Genomic DNA, 26,563 nt, shown 5'->3' with positions numbered 1-26,563 from the left:
TCCTTCACTATTTATGCAGACAAAAATAGTGTATTAATCTTTTTTTTTTTTGAGAGAAATCCACCAAGGGACTAAGATATATTATCAGAGCAAACCATCGACACAACGTCATCTGGAACATCATCCACCCATAAACGTTTACCAACTTCCACAGGTTGGAAGTGTGCCAAACAATGAGCCACTTTGTTACCAGTCCTTTTCACAAAAAGCCAACACACAGCAATAAAAGAAGGAACTAAATTAAGAATATCTTCAATAATAAGGAAAAATTCAGTCGAGCCAGAAGCTTTACTCCGCAGAGCTTGTACCATCATGAGACAGTCACTTTCCACCATGAGATGAGTAACTCCCCTCACCTTCGCCGTTCGAACCCCCAGCAGAATTGCTTGCGCTTTAGCCAAGCTAGCCTCCCACTGCACCCTCGCCTGCTCGACCACACACCACCGCACGCTACCCCACTCGTCTCGACAGACAGCCCCAAGCCCCACCATGTCATCCCCCAGCAGACCCGCATCTGTATTAACCTTCAGCCAGCCCTCCTCTGGCGGTTGCCATGTACTTCGGTGCGGAACCACCGCAGCACCTCCCTCTTTGACCTGCCCGCTACTAAGCTCACTCACTTCCCGATGAATTTTTCTCGCATAAGCTAATGTCGCCTCCGGAGCAGAGAACTCACCTTCCATCACTCCTTTACACCGCGCCCCCCAAACTGCCCAACAAATGGTAAGAAACAACTCAACCTCAGCAATGTCAAGTTTTTTAAAAGCACACTCCCACCAATCAGCCACCCTGAAACAGCCTCGGGGAGCCTCATAATCCAAGTCACTCACCTCCCACACACCCCGAGCCAAACCACACAGCAAGAGAGCATGAATCCCTACATCTTCAGCAGCCCCACATACTCCGCACGCAGGATCAATCGCTGCCACACGACGGTGCAAACCGGACTTTGTTGGCAGTGTATTAATCTTAAAAGTTCGTCTTATCTTACCATAATAATTTTTTTCCTCTTTAAATTTTTTGTTGAAATCTAGTGTTATTTTCACATTAAAAAAATCAAATTTAATAAGTTTAGATAAGTTAAATTCGCTTAACTTCCCACACAGGACATCTTCATTTTTTTCCATCATCCACCCATCATCAGTGTTTGGATCTTCTACCATATCAATTATTAAATAAAAAATCAATAATTTATAAATTCTTTTTTTTTTAAATTCCTTAATTTTTTCTTATTAAAATCTACCCCTTAATTTTTTCTTCCCACCAATATCCTTCAATTTTAAAATGCATGATTTAGAAACAACTCTATCTTGTAAAGTTTTACAAAAACTCTAGAGAATCCAGACTTCCATCAACCATCACCTAATCCATTCATCTTCCTCCCCTCCCTCGATTCTCGATCCACCATCATCATTCATCATCCATTATCCATCACACCACCACCACCACCACCAACACCACCAACACCACCACCACTGCTACTAATACTAATACTAGTATCAATTATCATGCCGATGTTCAAGACCCCATTCAACGGCTACTCCGTAAAATTCAGTCCATTCTACGAACACCGTCTCGCAGTCGCCACTTCTCAAAACTTCGGCATCCTCGGCAACGGCCGTCTCCACATCCTCGACCTTTCCCCCACCAACCCCTCCACCATCTCCGAACTCGCCTTCTTCGACACCGCTGACGGCGTCTACGACCTCGCATGGTCTGAATCCCACGACAATCTCTTAGTCGCCGCCATTGCCGACGGTTCTCTAAAACTCTACGACCTCTCATTACCTCCTCCTCAAAACCCATCTCGCTCTCTCTCCGAACACACCCGCGAAGTCCACTCCGTCGACTGGAACCCCACTCGTCGAGACTCCTTCATTTCCGGGTCATGGGATGACACCGTGAAACTCTGGACTGTTGATCGACCTACTAGTGTCCGCACCTTCAAGGAGCACGCTTATTGTGTCTACTCCGTGTCGTGGAATCCTCGGCATGCGGATGTTTTCGCATCGGCGTCTGGGGATTGCACGGTTAGGGTTTGGGATGTCCGTGAAGAAGGGTCGACTATGATAATTCCGGGTCATCAGCATGAAGTGTTGAGTTGTGATTGGAATAAGTATGATGAGGGATTGATTGTTACTGGGTCGGTTGATAAGACGGTTAGGGTTTGGGATGTTAGGAGTTTTAGAGCTCCCTTGGCGGTGTTGGCTGGACATGGGTATGCTGTTAGGAAGGTTAAGTGCTCGCCGCATCGGAGGAATTTGGTTATGAGTTGTTCTTATGATATGACTGTTTGTATGTGGGATTTTATGGTGGAGGATGCTTTGGTTGGGAGGTATGATCATCATACTGAGTTTGCTGTTGGGATTGATATGAGTGTGCTTGTTGAGGGTTTGTTGGCTAGTGCTGGATGGGATGATTCTGTTTATGTTTGGCAACATGGGACTGATCCTAGAGCTAGTTAATTTTCAGTTTTTGCAAGAGGTATGTTATGTTGTACTTGCTTGTGTTTCTACTTTCTACTGTTTCTTAGAATGTTGTTGATATTGATACAGGTGTATTAGTTAATAATTGAATGTATACCATTGATTTGATGTAATTGAAAATAGTTGATTTTTCTTTTTGGGTTGTCCTCCAATGATCTATTTATATAATATTGTGTATGATCGTTACGCAAATGGAAGCTCAATGAAGTTCTAAAAGCTGTGATTAGTTGTTGCTCTGAAATTTGGACAAGAATGTTGATATACATAAAGTGCTTAATAGCTCCTGTCGATGGAGTGTTTGGTGTAAGGCTGTTGTAGGCAACATTGTAATTTTAGGTTAATTTCAAAGGTTTAGTTGTAAGAATAATATGTATGAAATTGTGAGAATCAGGAAGGTAGGGCATAAAATTAAGGGTACTAGAGTTATTTTAAGAAGAAGCTGAATGGAATTGCTGAATTTGGGTTTGTGTTTGGGCTACTTTCAAGTTCAAGTATTAACTGTGTAAGTTTATGTAATACTATACTGCTGCAATAAGGTTCTAATCTAAGTGCTCTTCTACCCTTTTTATTCTTATCCATTTTATTTTATAAAAAGGGTGGGCTGTTCTATTTGCACTTCTTAACCTTTCGCTTCGTTTTGCACAAGTTATGCTACTAGTCTACAGGAAAAACTGAGTAATCAAGTAAACAGTAGCTTCAGAAATAAGAATGATGTTAAGACATTCCTGGCAGAAAGCTTTGCCAATAATATATATTTGGAGTCATCATTTTAGGTTTTTTTTATGAAAGTGAGAGATTATCCTTTGAGTTGCTGTTAAAACATGAATTCTTCATTATGGGAAGATTTCAAAATACTATTTTCTCTGATTGGCTTGTCCGAAGTCTGAAGCGTTTATACCAGGAATCATAATGTCTCCAAGGTCCTCTACAATTACTATAAGATTCAGGTCTATCAAGAATTATGATTTTCTTAAGATAGTGGTTACTGGTTAATTTTTATATCACTTTCTAACTCTGATGAGGTCTTATAAGTGTGATGTGTCCACCTGAAAAACATCTTTATGTCATCGACTTTGACTCCTTGTTTCTATGGTTTGCCTTATCCTGATAAAATTGGTATTGAAGTTGTCTTTTCTTTCTTTTCTTTTCTGTTTTGTTCTTTTTTCTTCCTTCTCACGGTAAGATGCTGTCATCAGGGCCGACTGCAGTCCTTATTATGACAAGTATTCAAGCATGGATGGCATATCATTGATCTTCCTGATAGATATACAAACTCAATGGTTCCAGCTCCTGAATGAACTGTTTTTGCGAATGAGTTCTAAGTGCTCAATTTTAGATTGAGGAAAATGTCTTTGGACAGAAAGGAGATATTAATTGTAGAGGAGTCTATACCATACAACTGATTTGGTATTAAATGTTCATCTCTATTGCCTTGTGGAATTAATCTTGTTTCCTTGAAGAAGTTGCTTGTCAGCATATCTTGTCTTTACTTGTTTGTTTTCCTGCTTTGAGCTCGATCTTAAACTTGGAAATCTTGTTTATCTTTGTTCTCCACCAATTCTCTGATGACAAACTATTACTTGGAGAATTGTGGTGGGTGCTTCAGTGATAGACTCTGCTTTCTCCTCCCATCCCTTTCCTTTTCCTCTCTTCCTGAAAATTCATTGAACAGGTTTATTTGGCTCAACAAACTTTTGGCGATGCTGATGTCAACGAGGAGAATAGGATGCTTATTTTTGGACAGATGATGGGTAGAGGCAGATATTCTGAGAAAATGATATGCTCATTTTTTCTAATATGATTTTTAATATTTCTTTTGATGATGGGGATGTTGTTCCTAGTGATACCAAGTGTAACTAATTTTGGTTAACTAGTAAACCCTCCCTCAAGCTAGGAATATACTTAAGGTAGTATAATGCATTCCAAGCTTCTGCGTAATGTCATGATGCTGCTGTTGAGGAGGAAGGATGTCGGTTTAGTCATTTAGATCTCTCCTCATTTACGAGTACAGAGCCAAGTTCACCATATGATTCCTTCCATAACCCTTTTCTTTAGTGAAGGGATAGTTCTCTGTATGCTTACTGCTGTTAGTCGATTTCTATTGTGTTGATTAGTGTGTTCATGTGGAACTGACTCAACATCTGCACTGAACAAAAGATCTGGTCGTGTGTGAGTTAAGGTTTTGAACAAGGGTGCAATACAGGAACTCAGTATCATCAAATGAGGCATGGAAATCGGAATCTGCAGTTTGATACCAAAATTCTGATTCCATGGAATTACTAATCTTCATGTGATCTTCCAAAGAGTTGCAAAGAGGAGAGAAGTCCAATCTTTTGTGTATCTACTCCCTCCGTTCCATAATATAGTATTATAGTGTCCACTTCATCTTTGGTGGGTCAAACTTTAAAATCTTTGACTGAATATTTTCATTTGTATATATAAAAAAACATATTCACGTGGGATCTTGTTAGATTTGTAACAATGTGTAGTTTCATAATGTCAACTTTTTATATTTTTTATTCTATAGAGAAGTGAAGATATTATAGGTCAAAGTTACGTCTTGAAAACCGTGCAAAAAAGAAACAAGCACTATATTATGAGACTGATGGATAATAATTTAATGGCACTCAGAAGTGCAAAAGTTGATTTGTTTCTCCAAAGAGGATTCATTTGTAATGTCTATCATAGCCGTTTTGAAATTAGTTATTCATAATTATTGATTGTTGAACTTAGGGAGCCTTTATAACAACGGGAATACCTAATGAGTCCTTATCTAAGACGTTTAAATTAGTTGTCAAATAGAAATTCTTGATTCAAGGACATATGGAGATATCTAGATGCCAAATCCACCTAAATGGCCAAATTGACATTGTTTTTTGGGAGCCATGCCATGTTATCAAATTGGAGAGTATATAATTAATTAAGGATTTCATCAAACTTTGACTGGAAAGATTTGGCTTATATTTTAAACAAATATTCATAGAAGAATTCTCTTGGACTAGATTCAATACATATTTTCATAATATTATTTTTATTAATATTTAATTAGACATTTTATGGTCAAAATTGTGTGTTGACAAACATGAAAATCAAGTTGCAATCAATAAATACTGAAGGAAGTATATTACTACTTTATTACGTATACAACTATATGTCATGTTTAATTTTATAAAAAAACTATTTATGTTATAAAAGAAAGAAAGAAAAAAGCTAGTGAAAAAAGAGAAAACAAGGTGGATAGTAACTCATGCACTAAAATCTTTATTGTGCTCTTAAGAACACGGTGTATATGGTGCATCTAGTAAATTTGTTTCAGTTTCGATAGCAAATGTTCTATTTTCAACAAATGTTTGTTTTAAGAATATTTCAGCAAAAAATATGTTTTATTTTCCGGTGAATTTTTTTTATTTTCATAAGCATATGTTATATTTCAACAAATGTTCGATTTCAAGCTTACTTTTCAGCGAAAAAATATGTTCTATTTTTGGAAAAATTGTTCTATTTTTGGAAAAATTGTTCTATTTTCGATAAGCAAATGTTCTAATTCAACAAATGTTCGTCTAAAACTTATATGTCATCGAAAAATATATTCAATTTTTTTATGAAAATATGTTCTATATTTGATGAGCAAATGTTCTTTTTTAAGCCTAATTTGCAATAAAAATATGTTATGTTCTCAATGAGTAAATGTTCTATCTAAGTCTTATATTTAGAACTTTTTAGTCCTGATTTAGTACATGTTACATTCATATATTTGAAGATTAAATTGAATATAATGAAACAAAAATATATGAATCATACTTATTTGAATTGAAGAAACAAAAATGTAGAATACAAGTTCAATGTTTAAATTAAAAAATGTTTTTTTAACTTGTTCCTTGTACCTTTGTTTATGTTTATATAGTACTAGGTTCATTCCTTTGTAAAAATGTTCCACTTCAACAGAAAAATTTCCGTTTTCGTAAGTAAATTCTTGTAATGTTCCACTTCAACAGTAAAATGTTCGTTTTCGTAAGTGAATTATCGTAATGTTCCACTTTAATGATAAAATATTCGTTTTTCTTTTTTGTAAATGTTGTATTTTGTATTGTAGGAGCATAATTCTCATTGTGCTCCTGGGAGCACAATGCACAAATTGCTCATGCACGCCTCATATTATAAACTATGACGAACCACATTGACTAATGAAAACAAATGATCCTCAATTATCCAGTTTCCCAAACTATTGAAATATAGCACACAAAAATACCCTATGACATTGTCCGAATCTAAAAACTAGTTTCAACTCGAAACTTTGGAAGTTTGGACTTCCTCATCCCTAAAGGAATTTGCTATTTGACGCCTATAGTATGCCAATGCCAGTGCCTAGTGGTGATGTGGAAGATGGGGAGGGAAAGTGAAAGGAAGGGGAAAAAATGAGAAATGAGATGGAAAATATACAAATATAATATTTTATACGTATTTAGAATGTGGCTAAAAAAATTTTAGGACGTCATTTAGCAACCCAATTCCTCAATAAGACACTGGACACAACAACACCCGAAACCAATCAAATTGTTGTCTCTTGGAATTGTGTCCCGCCCTGAAAGAGTGTGGAGGTCAGTGGCGGAGCCACGTGGTAACAAGGGGTAGCACGTGCTACCCCTGTTTTTTTTAAAAAAAAATTCGAAAAATTTCCAAAAAATAAGGAAAAACCTAAACATTCTCATGCGCCGTTTCATTTCACATTTCACTCTCTAAAACTCAACTCACTCTGTCTAAATTCCGACTCGTCGCCGGTCGCCTCCTCTCTCTCGAGTCTCGACTTTTGTTGCAGTTGGTCGTCGGTCCGTTCAACACTATAATGTGGTCGTCGCCGATTGCCCTTGTCGGTGTAGTACTTCAGTCTGCAGTGGCCCGGTGGCTTCTCATAGTCGTCGGTGCGGTACTTGGGACCTTCAGTGAGTAACAAAAACCTTTAATTCCATCCTAATATGAGAAAATCGAACTTAAATTTTTCAGCTTTGAGAAAATCAAAATTAAATCTAAGTGTGGATGAGTTCTTTGATTGGTGGGTACCGTGGGTTTCTGTTGAACCCAGTAAACTTAACTTACCAAATTAAGTGGTAAGTACAAAACTTTACATCTTTAGAGTCAAAATGAAAACTATGAATTGGTGGGTGAGTGGTGATAGTGGGTATCGTGGGTTTGGAGTATTTGTTGTAATTTGTGACTCATTTGTGTAAGAAATTTTCATTGTTACATTATTAATCTGAATTTTAATTGTTACTTTTGTTAGTCTGAATTTTGATTGATTGTTATGAAATTTGAATTTTGATTGATTTTTCTGAAATGTGAATTTTGATTGTTAGTTGGGCTGGATTTTCTTTATTGTTAGTTGTGAATTTGGGAATGCTTGATTTTTTAATACGTGGAATTTGTGGAAATTGGGAATAATATGGAATTGAATTTATTAGTGAATTGTTAGTTTATTATTGTAATTGTGAGAACGGATTATTACTTTATTAGTGAATGAGAATTCTATATTTCAAATAATGAAGAGAAAACATGAGAGGGATATCTCAAGCTTTTTTTTTCCAAAGTAACTCTAATGAAAATCAAGTCGATTCAAGTCCACTTCTTCCTCCAACTCAACTAAACCAACAATATTCATCTCCACCAAGTACTAATTAACACTCCATCTCAAAATGAAGACTTGGATCTCCCTAAAGATGATAAAGATTATATTAGGAGATTCTAGTAAAGTAAAACTACGTTACCCCTTCTCTAAAATCCTGGATCCGCCCCTGGTGGAGGTTGTTAGAGATAGGGAAGGGGAAAAGTGATAATGATAACAGTAAGCAGAGCAATGTGTTCAACTTCCAGGGTCAACATTGACCACCTTCGTTCTCAACTTGACCAACTTCACTCTGAAGCTGACATTACTAGAAGAAAAGGTTTCACCTTTTTCTATTTCTCATTCTTTTTCTTTTTTCTTCAAGTTCACATCTTTGTTTTATAACTTCTCCAATTTTCGCACTCCATTGATTACTGGAAGAAGCAATTTTGTTGGGTATCCTTCTATTTCTGCTTTAATTGATGTAATTTGTTGGGTGTTTATAAGCAACTGATGTATTTTAAATGGTATAGGGTAAATTTTTTTAAGTTGACAAATTTCTCAACATCTTGGTTATGGTTATATTAGTGGGTAGAAATGAAGCAAATTCTTTTAGCATGTTTTCAACTTTGCATTTTTTGTAGCTGATTTGACCTAGAAATTTGCTGGAAAATGATCCTAAAAGAGAATAAGAGATGCAACTGCAAATTAGCAATTAAGGCAAAACAATTAGAAATTTTGTGAAAATTGGATTAATTTCCAATTTAGTAGTCTCAATTAAAAAAAAAAAAAAAAGTAGGAGCTTTTGATTCTTCCCTTTTTCAAATATTATGGTGTCTTATGAATCTTTTGGATGGTGTGTAAGAGCTAGTAAGGCTCAGTTCACTGTTAATTTGATTACTGTTTATATTTAGGATGTTCTGTCCCTAGTTTGTAATTCAGGTTTCAATTAATACAAATTCCTGTGATGTCAAAGGAAAAATGTTTCTTTGAATCTATGAGTGCGTAGTAGTAGTTGATAGTAAAACATGGCATATAGTGATGAAGATCTGTTGGATTTTGTTCAGCTAATAATGCAAGATTCAGGCTCCTACGACTGTCAGAAGCAGCAGAAAACTTATGCCGGCAAGCGGCTGTAAGTGTTCGGAAGGGAAAAGAAGATTATGCTAGGGAGCTTCTACTCCAAAAGAAGAAGATTATGTCAGCTTTAGAGAAATCAAAAGGTCGTGTAGAATTGTTTGATGAACTAGCAGCAAAACTAAATGAGGTAGGATACACAATTATGCAAATTAAATTTGTTGCATCCTAGTTCTAACTTCTAACATCCCATATATGGTTGGCTTGTTCCGCAGACATATTGTTAAAGTTGGTTAAATGAATTGTTTCATCTAATATTTCTGGATATACTCAACAACTATTTGAGGCTAAAGACTACTATGTGTCTGTGCTTTTGCTTTTTAAACGATTTCATATCTCCTGCATATATGACATGTCAACTGCTTAGATTCTGGACACAGTACACCGATTGTCCTAAAGTTCGCAACTGCTAATGGCTCTCCTGTAGTTGATGACTGTTTAGAGGAGAGTCTCCTTTAGTCTATAGCTGTTTAGGACACTCTCACTTGAAAATCCTTGGTCCTTTCTGGTTTTCTTGATTTACAAAATGTAGTCCTTCATGTTCCCATACCATTGAAAGCTTTGTTGGGTTTTAGGCAATATCAATCAAAGAAGCACAATTAGTCAGAAATATTGCATCAGATCTTGAAATTGAAGGAGATGATGCTGGTGGTCCTGTACGGATTGTCTCTCCGACACAAGATAACAGGAAGACTTTAGATGTTGGCAACAATTTCACTTTTAACCAATCTGATGCTGGTGAAGACCAAGAATTGGTGCCTGATGTTGACAGTGATGGAAATATGATGTCTTACAGTGAGGCTGAGGAAGCAGTTCCTGAAAGCATCAGCAGCGGGTATGAAGCAGTTCCTGAAAGCATTAGCAGTGGGAGTGAAGCAATCATGTATAATAGCTTAAGAGGTCCATCATATTATATTGATTTCTTGGAGGATCTTGACCAACAATTGGGAAAAGTTGAAAATGACTTTATGACCATTTTAGAACTCCCAGCCGGGGAACTAGAAAATGAGGAGAAACCCAATGGCTTCAGAGTGCAACGTCTGGAAAATCTTGAAAACATTCGTGGTGCTAGATTGAGGTTCTTTTTGTCTTTAATAAATTAATCTTATGGCTTCCTTTACCTTCTTTTGACTTCAAAGATCAATCTTAACTTTTCCTGTTTCCGTCTTTGTAGAATTCGCAAATTTATCCAGGAAGTTGCGGGGACTAGTTAGATAATCGTCTACGTTTCAAGAGAAACTTTCCTTAAAAGAGGTAAGCGACAACTCGTCTTCATGACTTCCTCAAAGACACTGTAATTATAGTATTGTAGTCAACTTAGAGATTAAGATCCAGTTATGTTACTTTTTTATTGATGAAAGCCATGAATTGCCTATCAAAGTTTTAGCTCATATGTATCTATGACTTATGAATTTGTTAGGTTGGTATATGCAGGAAGTCGAACACTTCGAGGAAGTTAGATCTGCGGAAGGTACAAATTTTGCACTATGAAAACCTTGTATGGACTATGGATACACTACTTTTATACTCTGATTAAGGATCCTTTTCTTTTCCTTATTTTGCACATAGATATAGAATATAATTGAGCCAACTCATTGCCTACATAAACCCTAATAATTCTTATCAATTCATCTCACTAAATATTATAGATTAGACTTTATATGAGCTAATTGCCCTGTCTCCTACTTGATTTCTCTTGAAATCTGTGCATTTTATTTATTGATACAAGGTAAAGAATATTAGAATTCTAAAGCAAAACTGCTGGCTTATTGCTTTAGTTTCTGCATTACCATGTTCCTTTTGTTATAACGGACGTGAGAGAGAAACAAATTATGAATGCAAAAACAATAAAATCAGACAACAGATTTACGTGGTTCACCAATTTGGCTACATCCACGGCAGAGAGAGGGAGAATATTTTATTATATGAGAAGAACAGATTACAGAGAGAAAAGAATGTATTTCGTGATAAGAAACCCTAGAATATAAACATAGTATTTATATCCCGTCAGAAAAACGCGAAAACGCGTTAACCGGGCAGCCGCCCGATCGGGTCGGGCGAACCCTCCCGATCGGGCGGTATTTTTAACTTCGCCAGAACTTGTTGCGCGCCCGGTCGGGCGAAGTCGCCCGAGTCGTAATTCGGTACTTCGCCCGATCGGGTGAACACGCCCAAAGCCATCGGGCGAACCCCTTTTTCACTTCAGCTTCTTCTCTCGTTGCGGGCCCGATCGGGCGGCCTCGCCCGACCCGATCGGGCGGAACCCCGAAGACGTTATTTGACGCATTTTGTCGAACAACTTCGATGCACAATGATTCAAGGCATATTTCTACAAATCTCCACCTTGACTTGAATCCTCTCATAATAACCCAAAAACAGATGCATTTATCACAACGCCCAGAATCTCCCAAACACCAGATTTGTCCCAAAAGACAACCAGACCAGATTAGTCCCTAAGGACCCCAGAATTGCCCAAGGAGGGCAATTAACAATCACGAATATTGAGTAAGTCCAAACAATGTTGAAACTTACTCTACGGAACCGGCTTGGTGAACATGTCAGCAGGATTATCAGCAGTTCCTACCTTTTTCACCTTAATCCTAGTCTCACTCCTTAGGAAATGGTATCTCACATCAATATGTTTAGTCCTCTCATGATGGACTTGATCTTAGCTAAACATATTGCATCAGACTGTCACAGTAAACAGTAGCCTGATCATGATGCAACCCAAGATCACTACTAGTCCCTTTAGCCATATTCCCTCTTTAGCAGCTGCTGTCAATGCCATGTACTCTGCTTCAGTAGTAGACAAAGTAACTGTAGCCTGCAAAGTTGCCTTCCAACTAAACAAGAACCACCAAGAGTAAATACATAACCAGTCATTGACCTCCTACTGTCAACATCTCCAGCATAATCAGAATCCGAATAACCAGTGACTAAACACTGGATATCATTCCCATAAATGAGACCAACATCAGAAGTACCTCTTAGGTACCTAAAAATCCTCTTGACTGCCTGCCAATGCTCCTTACCAGGATCACCCATGAACCTACTAACTACACTGACTGCATGTGCAAGATCCGGCCTAGTGCAAACCATAGCGTACATCAAACTCCCTACTGCACTAGCATAAGGAACCCGACTCATGTACTCCTTCTCCTCAGCAGTTTTGGGTGCAAAAGCCACAGACAAATGATTATTTGAAGCACTTGGAGTGTCTATAGGCTTTGCAGTTGTCATGCCAAACCTTGATAGAATCTTCTGAATATAACCTTTCTGAGATAAGAAAAGTTTCTTCTGACTTCTTTCCCTATAGATCTCCATCCCCAAAATCTTCTTTGCAGCACCCAAATCTTTCATCTCAAACTCAGCACTGAGAAGACCCTTCAACCTCTGAATATCAGACTTAGCCTTAGCAGCTATAAGCATATCATCTACATACAGAACCAGATATATGAAAGAACCATCACTCAGCTTGTTATGGTACACACAACAATCATACTCACTTCTGTTGTAGCCCAACTCAATTATGTAGCTGTCAAACCGCTTATACCACTGCCTAGGAGACTGCTTTAGCCCATACAAGGACTTCTTCAATCTGCAAACATAGTCTTCTTTTCCCGGAACTTGGAACCCATCTGGTTGTGTCATATAAATCTCTTCTTCCAACTCCCCATGTAGGAAAGCTGTTTTCACATCTAGTTGCTCAAGTTCAAGATCCTGATGTGCAACCATTGCTAGTAGCACCCTGATGGAAGTATGTCTGACTACTGGTGAGAAAATCTCATTATAATCTACCCCTTCCCTTTGTGTGAACCTCTTGCAACAACCCGAGCTTTATACTTAACCCCCTCAGTAGGTGAAGACCCCTCTTTCTTCTTGAAGACCCATTTGCATGTCACAATCTTCCTTTCCTTAGGACGTTTGACTAACTCCCAAGTCTGATTTTTATCGAGAGACTCCATCTCATCTCGCATTGCAGCAAGCCATAAAGTAGACTCACTTCCAGAAACAGCTTTCTTATAGGTGGATGGCTCATGATTTTCAACCTCCACCTCCTCAGCAACCTGAAGTGCATAGGCCACTATATCTTCAAAACCATACCTCTTTGGAGGCCCCACACCAACTCTTCTAGCTCTATCAAGTGCTATGCTTGGTTGATGAATTTCAGATGGCTCTTCTTCATGTTGATCTTCTCCACCTTGGTGCTGTGATTCACTTTCAGCCTGAGTGACTTGCAGCTCCACCTGTTTATCAACATCTCCACTGACGGACTCCACAGTAGACTTTACAGAAGGGTTAAGCATGAGAATTTTCATCAAATATTACATTCCTACTAAGTATGACACGATTTTCAGAAGGTGACCATACTCTATAGCCCTTAACCCCAATCCCAAAACCAACAAATTACCCTTCTTAGCTCTAGGTTCTAATTTTCCCTCATTTACATGATAATAGACAGTAGAACCAAAAATTCTCAACAAAGAGTAATCTGCAGGCTTACCAGACCACACCTCATAAGGTGTCTTGCAGTCAATACCTGTGTGGGGTCCCCGATTGATCAGATAGCAAGCTGTGCTTACAACTTCTGCCCAAAACCTCCTAGCCATCCCAGCATTTGAGAGCATGCACCTTGCCCTCTCCAGAAGTGTCTGATTCATGCGTTCTGCAACTCCATTCTGTTGTGGCGTGTTTCTAACAGTATGATGGCGGATCAATCCCTTCATTTTGCAGAACTCATCGAACTCAGACCAAAGAACTCCAGACCATTATCAGTTCGCAGCCTTTTGATCTTCCTTTCAACTTGATTTTCCACTAAAACCTTCCACTGTTTGAAATCATCACTTTTATGCTTCATCATAATCACCCAAGTCATTCTTGAATAATCATCAATCATAGACACAAAATACCTGTGACCTCCAATAGATGCAACTCGGGAAGGTCCCCAACAATCAGAGTGAATATAATCAAGTGTACCTTTAGTTGTATGAACCGCCTTTGGAAACTTGCTGCGATGAAGCTTCCCAAACACACAGTGTTCACAAAACTCTAGGCTCTGCACCTTGTGCCCACATAGAAGATCCCTTTTGACAGAATTTGCATCCCTCTTTCACCCATGTGCCCAAGTCTCATATGCCACAACTTGGTCAACTCCTCCTTGTGAATCTCAGATGATGCAACAGCAGCAGAATCTGTCATAGTAGACCCCTGAAGAATATATAAGGTACCAACTTTAATACCTTTCAGAACCACCTTTGAACCCTTGTAGACACTCATAGCTCCACCTTCACCTTGAAAACTGAACCCCTTACTATCTAGAAGACTCAGAGATATCAGATTCTTTGTCATTAATGGAACATGCCTAACTTCGTTCAAAGTGTACCATCATGAGTCCTCACCCTTATAGAGCCTATCCCAACTACTTTGCAGGCAGCACTGTTAGCCATAGAAACATTGCCTCCATCTATCTGCTTGTAAGTTGAAAACCACTCCCTGCATGGACTAATATGATACGATGCCCCAGAATCAAGAACCCACACATCCCTAATGTGACTGGCTATTAACTACTAGGGCCAGATCTTCCTCAGAATCACCTCCAGTTTCTGCCAAACAGCAGAACCTTCACTTTTATCCTGCTGTTTCTTTTTCTTAGGACACTCATTCTTCCAATGCCCCTTCTCCTTACAGTAATTACAGATATCAGTAGTTTTAGGACCTTAGAATTCGAATTTTTAAAGTTCGTTTTCTTTTTATAGATTTCTTTTGTCCCTTCCCTCCAGTAACTACTAATCCAGATGCCTGATTTTCTGTACTAGACCCAGAAGCCTGGTGACGGACTTCTCTAGTATGCAAAGCAGATCTTACTTCTTCTAACGACAGACTATCTTTACCAACAATAAATGAATCCACAAAATTCTCATATGACATAGGCAAAGATACCAACAGAATTAAAGCAGCATCCTCATCATCTACTTTAACATCAATATTTCGCAGATCTAGTTAGATGTATTTAATTTATCTAAATGATCTCTTAAAGACGTACCTTCCTGCATACGCAGGCTGAACAGACGTTTCAAAAGCAACTTGTTGGTTAGAGATTTCGTCATTAACAAGCTCTCTAACTGAACCACAGCACCAGCAGCAGTGTCTGCTCGCGCAACTTCAGTAATTATGTTGTCAGACAGACAACAAACATAATTGTTGAATGTGCTTTCTCCTCCAAATTTCCATTCAGCGGTAACACGAATCCGTTGCCTTCTTGGCCAACGGTGCCACAACCCCTGTTGCTTCATAAAACTCGCATCTTATTTGCCACAGACTAAAACTATTCCTCCATAAATTTATCAATTTTGACATTCATCCCGACATCTTTCTCACACAGATCGATCACCAAAGCTCTTGATACCAATTTGTTATAACGGAGTGAGAGAGAAACAATTATGAATGCAAAAACAATATAAAATCAGACAACAGATTTACGTGTTCACCAATTTGGCTACATCCAGGCAAGAGAGAGGAGAATATTTATTATATATGAGAAGAACAGATTACAGAGAGAAAAGAATGTATTTCGTGATAAGAAACCCTAGAATATAAGCATAGTATTTATATCCCGTCAGAAAAACGCGAAAACGCGTTAACCGGGCAGCCGCCCGATCGGGTCGGGCGAACCCGCCCGATCGGGTCGGGCGAACCCGCCCGATCGGGTCGGGCGAACCCGCCCGATCGGGCGGTATTTTTAACTTCGCCAGAACTTGTTGCGCGCCCGGTCGGGAGAAGTCGCCCGAGTCGTAATTCGGTACTTCGCCCGATCGGGCGAACACGCCCAAAGCCATCGGGCGATCCCCTTTTTCACTTCAGCTTCTTCTCTCGTTGCGGGCCCGATCGGGCGGCCTCGCCCGACCCGATCGGGCGGAACCCCGAAGACGTTATTTGACGCATTTTGTCGAACAACTTCGATGCACAATGATTCAAGGCATATTTCTACACCTTTGTTGTACAAAAATTGTGTTTCCTTGCTTCCCTTTCTATGTTTCCACTTTCCGTGAAATATTTTTATTTCTCTTTCTGCAGCTCCTTCATCGAAACCTATATAATTGGGTAAGCCAAATAAACTAGCAGCAGTGCAAAGAACAACATACAACTATATATAATTTAACCCTGGTAGTTTGTTCATCCAATTTAATGTGGTGTGCAAAGTTAGGGGTTAGTTTAGGATTGGTGAAAAACATGGAAATTACATCAGAAATTGGCCACAGTACAAATTTCCAAATATGCTTTATATATTTTTCAATGGCTGGAAGAAGGCCATTTGTTAGGGCAGATGCTTCAGCCAATTAAGTGGAACTACGTCCCAGGTCGTACATGATACAACCGCCTACATGATTGCATATGATAACACCTGTCCTGCTGAGGCTGTTATTTTGTGAACCATCAAAGTCTTTCTTCATGATTCCAGGATTTGGGTGCGAAGGGGGGGTTGGCATTGGGCAAGGGGCATAATGAGGAAGCTGTGCAAGGCTTGTTCGGGGCGGGGGGTTAGACGAGGAGGGTTGTCGACAAAGTCCTAAGTAAGCTGATCGTATCATTATGAATTTTGTGATTCCTCCATCTACTCGACTGTGTCACCTACTTACCCCATCCCTTGAAGGCAGTATTTTATCTTATGTGTAATTATTTTTCATGGTGAAGTTGCATCATACCCTCAAACAACTATCACATACTTTTTCCGTAGAGTTGTCCTTTTCTTTTTGGTGAAGTTTTTCATTCACAAATGCTGGAAAAACTCTTAGGGACGACTTCATGTATGAGAAACTCAAGGAAGATCATTCATATCCATGGCTCTAAAACAACTTACAGGAGTCATAGAATTGAGTAGCAGCACAAGTGATGGTCGGCCGCAAAGCAGTATCCAAAGTCCAGTAAAGAAGATTGAACTAGAGAACGTTGCTAAGCAGTTCAAAGTTTCCAGGGCCAAGTTGACTCTAGATAAGTTGGGGTCTCGCCAAGGCAAAAACCAGTCTGTAGGTTTATCTGTTGCTGTATGTGGTAACATTTTCCTTTACCATTATTTTTGCATTGTTACTTTTGTTTGTTTCATATATATTCCTCTCAAATTTATTGTTGAGATATCCACTGCTTTACACCATTTTTTTTATATGGAAGTCTTCATTGGTTTCAAATTGCTATAAAATATGCTCATTCATGTTAGAGTGTGTATGTGGATTGATACAAACGTTTTCGGTTTTTACAGAATTGATGAAATCAAAAGCATGACATGATTCTGACTGATAAATGGAAGCATGATGATCATGAAAGTTATTTCTATGATATTCTTGAACTTGGCAACAATCAAGTGATCAACATACGTATTAACATCATAAATGTTATAACAACTAGTAAATCTAATTTTTTAGTCTTTAACACTATGTTTAAGCATGGTAGCAACACCATGCATGACCAAAAATTTCACTACAATAAGCATCTCTCTCAACTTTCATACTTCCTCCATTTCTAAATAAGTGCAACATTTTTTGTTTTCACGTTTGCCAATGCATTATTTTAACTATTAATATCTTCAATTATCAATAAGTAAAAATTATAAAAAGTTAATATTTAAAAAATTCACATTCAGACGAATCTAACAAGATTTCACATGATTATGTTTTTTCTAAAATGTAAATCACCAAAGCTAATTAAAGTTTAAATCGTGAATAGTAAACACTATGTAGATGTTACACTTATTTAGAAACGGAGGAAGTATATACTATCAAGGACACTATGAAAAGTATTATTCTCATTGATGGTATTGACAATTCTAATAGCTACATACTCTAATATAACTCTACATGCTCCTAAAGAATAACAATTAGATGCATCTAACCAAATTATTATACGCGAAAAATAGTGTTTGTATGTAAACAAACACTCCTTTTTTAATTTTTTTTTTATTTTACATTTTGACATTTTACACTATTTACAGATTTCATTTTAACCATGATTTGTGATTTATACGTGAATAAAAACATATTCATGTGTGATCTTGTTAGAATCGTCTTGATATGTATTTTGTTCATATGTACTTTTTGTAATTTTTACAAATACAAAGCTAGGCGTGTAACAATTATTTATAAACGGAGGGAGTAAAGTATATGTGTAAGCAAATAGTGTTTGTGTTTATGCTATTTGTTTACCCATAAACACTTTCCGTTTACACACAAACACTATGTTTTATGTACAAAATAATTGTTCAATGCATCTAACTATTATTGTTTTATCACTCATCTTGAAACATATGAAAAGACTTTAGTTACACTATGATTAAAAGCTTTTGAAACATCACGAATAACCATGATAATTGTATAAAGTCATATGATAACTAGCGTTCTTTCGTTTGTTGGATATATTCGTCAAAGTTTCATGTGTTGTTTCGAACCTCGAAGGAACCACAATTACCTTGTTGTTTGTCGTACCTACTCTTGCCACAATTATGACTTCTTTCTCATTACGGGATGAACGACATTAGCTACGAGAAAGCCTTGGTAACCAACTGTTTGAGTCCAAAAAAGACTCAAACACTCAAAAAGTTACACATTGGTACCATTATAACCTGGTATTGGTATCACATTGTTATCAGGATTGGTACCAAGCAACCATACTTTGGTATCAAAATTTTCGGACAATGGTACCAATCTAACCTAGCATTGGTACTAAACAACACGCGCGTGAAATTTCCAAGGCTTAAAATGACCAAATTGTCTCCGTTTGAGTCTCCTAAGAGACTCAAACGGTTGGTTGCCTAGACAAACTCCATTAGCTACTGGTCAATTATTTCCGAAATTGAATATGGATCTAGTTGGAATAAGTTCTCAAAAACTTTCGTCATTAAGTTAGTCATACACTTTACATGTTTCTAGCGATTCACATGGCATTAGTGATGGCCACTGGTGCGGGCTGGGCGGGCCGAACTGTGGGCCGTAGTGGGCTGGGCTGAGATTTCACGGCCCAGGACCGGATCGTGAAATTCATGGGTTGGGCGGGCTGGTCCGCGGGTTGAAAAATCTTGGCCCACACCGGTCTGTTACCGGTTTTCATGGTTCGTGGGTCTGATGGGCTAGACCGGGCTGACGGGCCGACATGAGAATTTTTTTTCAAAATTATTTAATCATTGAAATTATTCATTATTGTTACTAAAATCTTTAAATGAATTAAAAATATATATAAATATTAATATTAATGAATAATTTCATTATTTTTAAATTTAATTGAATTATAATATATGCAATTTGATTAAAATATATACAGTTTGATTAAAATATACACAATTTAGTTCAATATTTACTTGGATTGGGCTGGTCTGGTTCATGGGTCGGATTGGATCGGTTTCATGGTCCGGGCTGGGCGGTTTTAGTAGTGAGCTGGGCTCAAGAATTCTGGCCCACGGCCCACCCACCAATTTCACGGTTCGAGCTGGGCTGGACCGGGCTTTTTGCTAGCCCGGCTCACACAGCCCACGAGGTGGGCTGGGCTGGATGGACTGAATTGACCCGCACTGTTGGCCATCTCTACATGGCATCATCAAATGATACAAGTATTGGATAAGAATCTACAACGCACTACAACGCCCTTGTTATCGATCCTTATGATCTTTTACTCCTACAACATCTAGGGTTCCTTGAACAATGTCTTTCGCGTTGAATTTTTCATATATATGTTGTTAGACCCTTTGTAATAAAGAATCAAGACTCCCTTTTTCTTTCCCAGTTACTGCGAACGATCAGTCGATCATATACTGAGGTGCTCCCCACCGATTGTTGGAACGACACGAGCCGGGCCGGGCCTTGGGAATATCATTTCTCTTTTATTTGTCCATGGAGTTTTGAAAAATCCAAACAATTCGATTGAAGCGTAATGATCATACGTCTGTAACGCATTGTATTTCCCATAATAGGTCCCGGTTGTTATATCAGCAATAGTGTCCCTACCCATGATGAACTAAAATACATGGTGTCCCAAAAAATTTGATATAATCAACATATCTTTTTATTAGTTTATTAGTTAGAACTTAGAATAAATATTGATACTAGTCATAATTGGGTTCCAAAAATACAGAACCACTGTCGAATCTAGTGGGAACTATTTTCAATTATGAGTGTGAAAATCAATTTGCAATCGTTTTGCACAATATTAGAGGTAAAAAAAACAAACTTATTTTACTTTTATTTTTAATATCACAATCTCACATGAGTCACTTGTAGTATGTATTCAGGTGATTTTCTCATTTCTCATTTGCCTATATTTAAATATCTATAATTAATATCAAATTTGGTGATTTTATACTAGATAAATTAATCGAAATCACTAAGACTCAAACACGAAACATAATATGTCTAAATCCAATTTTTCAAACCTAGAACCAGTCCGAGCCACACCCTATCCGAAACAGCGAAACTGATGGGTTATACGCGTCCGGGTCTAGACCGGGTACCCGATGTTTCCTCGATATTTGCACAATCTTAAAGTAGGCCCGGTCGGGCCTGATTAGCATGAGGGTCCCTACTCCCTACTGAACCATTCCACTGGCCACCTTTAGAAGTGTAGTAGTACTCTCGTAAGTCGTAGCTAGTTGGGTTTATATTTTCTCCGATCTTCTTCTTGATTATCATCTCTCAAAAATGAAATATCTACGATTATTATCTCACAATTTCAGAACAACTCGACAAAACCCTAAACCCCAAGTTCTAGGGTTTATTCACTCATCAAATGCAAACACCACGCGGAATCACACCACTCAATCTCAGGTATCGACCCCAAAATCACCGAAAATCACCGCCATCGCCGACGAAATCTCGAGCTTAACACTGCTCGAAGTGGCGGACTTGACGAGTTTGCTAGGAAAGAAATTGGAGGTCAAAGATTTACCCATAGTTTCATTGATGATGCCGGGAATGGGGTTCAACTTCGGCGGAATGGGCGGCGGAGGAGGCGGAGCAGCTGCAGCAGCTCCGGCGGAGGAGGAAAAGAAGGAGAAAACGGCGTTTGATTTGAAACTGGAAGCAGGGTTCGATACCGGGTCGAAGATTAAGGTGATAAAGGAGGTGAGGAGTTTTACTGAGCTTGGTTTGAAGGAGGCTAAGGAGCTGGTGGAGAAGGCTCCTGTCGTGTTGAAGACCGGGGTATCGAAGGACGAGGCGGAGAAGATAATTGAGAAGATGAAGGCTATTGGTGCTAAGGTGATCATGGAATGAGGTAAGTTTTGGTTTTATTTAATCTGTTTTTTTTTTTTTTTTAAAGTTCATTTCATTTGGTTAATGTAAAATATTTGTTGTTTGTGTTTGCTATGTATTGTTGTTGGAAATTCTGTGGCCATTTTATGTTTTGTTTTTGGGGAACTATATTATTAGGGACTCTGTGATTAGTTGCTCCTTTTAGAGTTTGGGAGTGGATAGAGATGAATTGATGTGATATGTAGTAAGTGTTTTCTTAGCTTATGTTGTTGGTTGTGACCTATATAGCTGTGATCATGGAAATCTTTGCGAATATGGGCGTCGTTCTATGTGATTCAGATGGCGTTACTCACATGAATTGTGGTCATTTTCTGATGTTTGAAAATTCTTTTGTTCATCTACTTAGTTTGTCAAGGGTTTTGTGTGATTGTGTATTGAGGTTCACAATTATCTCACAGAGTTGGACTTGTTTGCTTCAAATACTTGTCATTTGTCAAGGTTTAGAAGAATTTGGCTTTATGCTTAACTGAAAAGTTTTGCTTGCCATGAGATACTGATTACTTCACCCTTTGATTGGTATACTTACTGTTCTGAAATGCATAGGTTGGTGCTATAAATGGGTTGAGAGAGTACTAGAAGATTGGGCTTGAAGGATTTCCACCCTTGGCTCTTGAAATCTAGAAGTTTGTGAATTTGATATTTAAGTTAAGTGATTCAATATAGGTGCTCAGTTCTCACCAAAAGATGAACTTCTATTACTCCATTCCAGAATAAGTGTCCACTTAACTAACTCTCGCTCTTCCATTTTATGTTCCTTGATGTCAATGCAATATTACTTGTCAGCTAGAATTACAGAACGTTTTATTTTAGTGTAATTATGCAATAATATGTGTATAACCTTAACAATGTGTTTGAATGAGGGAATTTAGAAGAAAGGACCAAATGGAGGGAGGGAGACTGAGAGACATTTGTTTGATTATGAAAATGGGGAACGGGTGGGAAGGGAATTAGAGGGATCTTTCTACCTTTTTCTGCAATTTAGCTAATCCTTCCAATGTTCAACCAATCCAGAAGGAAAATGCAAACCCAATTATTTGCTCTCCTCCCCTCTATAATTTCTAAATAAACACAATTAAAAATGCTTTTATGGAATAATTTTTTTGTTTGGTTATTATTAAGTTTTGTGAAGCCAAATCAACAAGACGAAGTGTGAATATCTCTAACATACGACTTTATGTTATGTTGCTCACACACGGATTGAGTGTCCACTCGGATGCGGGTGTCCAAGTGTCCAACTCGGCTATTTTGTAGAAAAAAGACAAGTTTTTAGTTTGAAATGAAGTATCCAAGTGAAATGTCGTGTCGGACACGACACGACACCCGGGTATTTAAGGTAAATGAAGGTGTCGGAGTAACATAGCTTTTACTTCCTCCATTTTTTTATACATGCGACATAGAGAAAGTGGGGGGTTTTTAAGAAAGGTAGAGAGAGAAGTAGGGGACCACCACTTTTTGAATAAAAAAACATTTGTTAAGGAAAAAGTATGAGTATTTTAGAAGAGAAAGTGGAGGACCACCAACTTTTAATAGTATTTTAAGATTTTTATGGTGAAAAGGAATCCATTTATGGTATGTAGCATCTATTATGACATTTCCATTTAAGGGAAATGTAGCATCTATAAAAAACGGAGGTATGTGTTAAAGGAAAAGGGATGGGAATTGCTACTGTATGTTACTCCATATAAACCTCTAATCTAACTACCTAAGTAAGTTGCTGACTTTGATGTATGCTGATTGTGAGGGGAAAGGATATCTGGGGATACATATATGGCCTGAATTGCAATAGAGTATACAGTATTGCATCGGTAAAAAAAAAGTCTCGTTTTGGCTTTCTCATGGCATAAACATGGTAAAAATGGCTAAAACATGTTAAATTGTCATGTCGATTGTCCCCAGGAGATGGGATGCAAATTTGGAGCTGCAATCTTCATCATACCTCGACTCCTTGAGTCATTGTATCATCTATCTATACACCTTGCTTAGGTACTAGTTTACCTCCAATAGTTTTGTGTAGTGAACTCACAGCGGACTGGCAAAAGGAACAGAGTCCAGATTTGAAACTTATATTTTTAGCTCCCTTTTTTGGGGAAAAGGGAAATACTGTTGTTAATTAAAATTGCGGTTTGACCCCATTTTCTGGGTTTGCTTGAATTAAGATGTAGCATCTCCCCTCAAATATTAAACTAGAACTTCTCTGCGGTCAAATAGAATATAAAGATACAGCAAACAACCATGACAATAAGTCTCTGCTTCAGCCTCTTTTTCTCACTCAGTCTTGAAATGAGGTTCACTTCTGTATTGAATCAGTAACGGGCCTCTTGAGACCAAGCACAGTCAGGTTTTGTTGCCAAAGTCTGGACCGCATTTTCTGTTGAAAAACAAGCATTGCATTTTTTGGCCTACTTCTCCACACAGACAGCAAATGGAATCACATGAGATGATCCAACGGGATAGAGTCACAGTGGTATTTAAACTTGCAGAGTTGTTGCAGATAATGCGTCTACATGATACATAAAGCTTTATACATCTGCTTCACAGAAGATGTACTATCTTTAAGGCATCCCCCCAATCTCTACATTTCTCACTAATATCTGTAGAACTCTAGATCTTCCTTACCATCCAAGACATTTACTTGAACTGGTATGACCATAACTGATGCATCTATCTTACCCAAGGCTACAACTTTTCTGGTTTATGAGATAACGCCCAAAGCAGTACCCTGTTTCAAAGTTCCAAGTTTTTGATGTTCCATCCACGTGTTACTTTAGGATAGCAAAGTCTCTCTGTCTCTCCCATGAAATAAGAGCTCTCTTGAAAGACTTGCATGATTGGCAATATCTTTCCACCTCATTATGAGTTACTTTGGGACACTAAATTTCTGATGCTAGAAAGTTTTCATGCTAAAACGGATTGCTCTGAGTAGTTGGAGTTTACATAGGAATACACAGGATAGAAAGCTTGGATTGCAGGAGAGCTTTTAGAAGACAATGGCACTACTAAGAAATGACCCTTTGTAGACATATGTAGTATGTTAGGTCTTGGTTCCCGTCCAAACAGATTTACACAAAAGTTATTGAAGTTAGCATTATTGAGTTTGAGGCTACAGAAAACTTTAAAACAGCTCCAAGGAGCAATGTGGATGGACACAATATCTGCTTGAGTAAACATGAGCAAATAATTTGCTAACACAGATGAATGAGATTAAGCCAGGGAAGAAAAACTCGGTTGTTACATAACCAGAGATTAAGAATTGGTCATTTCGATTAAGCCCTTGAAATCTCATTAGATCGTACGAAAGCATTAGTCAATAACCAGAGGTCAACTGTCGCCGTAGACGTGAGTCTACGATCTCATGGTGACATACTCCAATTTCATCAAGACTTTGAACATAGCAATCCCGTGAACTCCTCTAGACCATTCTCTCTTACTATTGCCTCAAATTGAGTGTGCAACGAAGTATCAATGGCCTCCCTTTTACAGAGTTTTCGTTTTTACACTGAATCTATATTGGGAAATGATCAAATTTAGATGGATGTAGGTGATTTACTTCTACTTTTCCAAACCATCATCCCCAAAGGACAATCAATTTTACTGTCCTAATGTCTCGTATTACCAGGAGAAAACCATCCTTGGCTCTAAATTAGGAACTTTGAGAAGCAGAATTTTTTTTTTTATCTAACTTTTCTCTAGGCCCATGTTCTCTATCCATGTCATAGAACTAACACACCTAAGTCGTCTCTTTGAAGCTCCCTTACTTTCCTCGCTTGAACATTATACTTCCTTAGCTTTGCCAGTCCAAGCTCAAGATCAATTGTTTACTGACGTAATCCATATTTGGATCATCTCCTGATGTTTCCATCTTAACTAAATTCTTCCTTTACCAACACGAGTAGGTGTTTCTCCATGATCATTGAGCACCAACAAGTAGGGATTTCTCCATGATACGAGTAGCTGGAGCATCTACTCGTCTAGTCCCCTTTGAAGTACCACTGGTAGCAATAAAATTCTCCCTTTAGCTGTTCTGGACTTCTGGTATATAAGGAATCCCGGAGACATCTGGGGTACAAAAAGAAGCAGACAATGGCATAGAGGCCTTTTTTGGCTGAATTCTATAAAACAAGGGACAAAGTGTTCACTATCCGTTTTTCACTTTGTTTATATGTATTAATATTTGCGTTCGTGCGTCTATTTAATATTTGTACTTCTGCGTTTATCTAATATTTGCATTTATATCCATGCAGGTTGCTCTGTCTTTAAATTAGGCTTTTTGCTCGAGGAGTGAAGAATTTCCTTTCTGCTTCCTGGTATCTCGAAGCCTGCAACTTTTGCTGCACCATACGCACCCCTTAAAATGGACTGTGGTAGAGAAAATTATTAAATTTCTTGGTTTTCCTATCAAATTCAAGTCCTGGATAGAAATCAGAATCATCTTTTTCGTCGTTGCAGACACTTGCAGTCTTTGCCAACTCTTTTCTTTTTACTGTGAGTAGGTGAGATTGTGTTCATAAAAAACGAAATCGGAAAACTTGCACTAAAAATTGAAATACCAGTCTAAAGGGATGGTAACTGTACCAAAAAGTTCATGGTTAAATGGTTTGTTACAATATCAGATGCTTGCAAAAAATTGATACAGGAGCTAAAATCAGCTCAAGAACACAAAGACTTTTATCCTTCACTGCTCTCAATTCTGAGCTCAGGATCTAGAATTAATTCATTATTGAAAAGTGTTTCTCAGAGAGAATTTTACAACCTAATCTCTATATTTCTGAATCAATACAACTGAACTAACATAAGAGTTTATATACAGTTTACTGCTATTGCTTCTGTTATGCTATAATTGACATGGTTCAACAACTGACGAGGTAAAAATAACGATTAGACTTTATTGTTGTGGTTATTGTATAAGTGTGGAGAATAATTGTATTAACATGAGTAGGTTAACCCTGGCATTCAATATACTAGTTTTTATATGCACGCGATGCGTGCGAACATACGTACAAAATTATTTTTTTAGGAGATGAAAAAAATTAAATTAATTATTTCTAATAAATTAGGAA

General features: G+C 38.0%; 3 protein-coding genes across 12 annotated transcripts; all 3 read left to right on the top strand.

Annotated features, from left to right (window-relative positions):
- Nucleotides 1-1,338: 1,338 nt before the first annotated feature.
- On the top strand, nt 1,339-4,885 carry LOC104902703 (peroxisome biogenesis protein 7). Of its 2 annotated transcripts, none has more exons than XM_057391783.1 (2): nt 1,339-2,484; nt 4,159-4,885. In XM_057391783.1, the coding sequence occupies exon 1, from the start codon at nt 1,509-1,511 to the stop codon at nt 2,463-2,465; it is 957 nt and encodes a 318-aa protein (XP_057247766.1). In that variant the 5' UTR covers nt 1,339-1,508; the 3' UTR covers nt 2,466-2,484; nt 4,159-4,885. The 2 variants fall into 2 exon arrangements, with proteins under 2 accessions (XP_057247766.1, XP_010688884.1); XM_010690582.4 differs by lacking the exon at nt 4,159-4,885 and adding an exon at nt 3,683-4,027.
- Nucleotides 4,886-6,965: 2,080 nt separating this feature from the next.
- On the top strand, nt 6,966-17,430 carry LOC104902702 (uncharacterized). Of its 8 annotated transcripts, none has more exons than XR_007270146.1 (7): nt 6,966-7,084; nt 8,282-8,422; nt 9,150-9,349; nt 9,795-10,297; nt 10,394-10,473; nt 10,654-10,690; nt 17,080-17,430. XR_007270146.1 is itself a non-coding variant. In XM_048637386.1 (6 exons), exons 2-5 carry the CDS (start codon nt 8,314-8,316, stop codon nt 10,431-10,433), a joined length of 852 nt encoding a protein of 283 aa, XP_048493343.1. In that variant the 5' UTR covers nt 6,966-7,084; nt 8,282-8,313; the 3' UTR covers nt 10,434-10,473; nt 17,080-17,430. The 8 variants fall into 8 exon arrangements, 2 of the variants coding, with proteins under 2 accessions (XP_048493343.1, XP_048493342.1); XR_007270143.1 differs by having other exon boundaries at nt 17,013-17,430; XR_007270144.1 differs by having other exon boundaries at nt 10,640-10,690.
- Nucleotides 17,431-20,779: 3,349 nt separating this feature from the next.
- Nucleotides 20,780-26,115, top strand: LOC104902701 (uncharacterized). 2 transcript variants are annotated; one of them, XM_057391784.1, is made up of 2 exons: nt 20,780-21,468; nt 22,050-22,397. In XM_057391784.1, the coding sequence occupies exon 1, from the start codon at nt 20,895-20,897 to the stop codon at nt 21,465-21,467; it is 573 nt and encodes a 190-aa protein (XP_057247767.1). In that variant the 5' UTR covers nt 20,780-20,894; the 3' UTR covers nt 21,468; nt 22,050-22,397. The 2 variants fall into 2 exon arrangements, with proteins under 2 accessions (XP_057247767.1, XP_010688875.2); XM_010690573.4 differs by lacking the exon at nt 22,050-22,397 and adding an exon at nt 25,748-26,115 and having other exon boundaries at nt 20,783-21,468.
- Nucleotides 26,116-26,563: the final 448 nt, after the last annotated feature.

This window comes from Beta vulgaris, chromosome 9, assembly GCF_026745355.1.
Source record: "Beta vulgaris subsp. vulgaris cultivar EL10 chromosome 9, EL10.2, whole genome shotgun sequence".
In the NCBI taxonomy this organism is placed as follows: Eukaryota; Viridiplantae; Streptophyta; class Magnoliopsida; order Caryophyllales; family Amaranthaceae; genus Beta; species Beta vulgaris.
The sequence above is the reverse complement of the archived record's forward strand: the minus strand, read 5'-3'. Positions and strand labels throughout refer to the sequence as shown.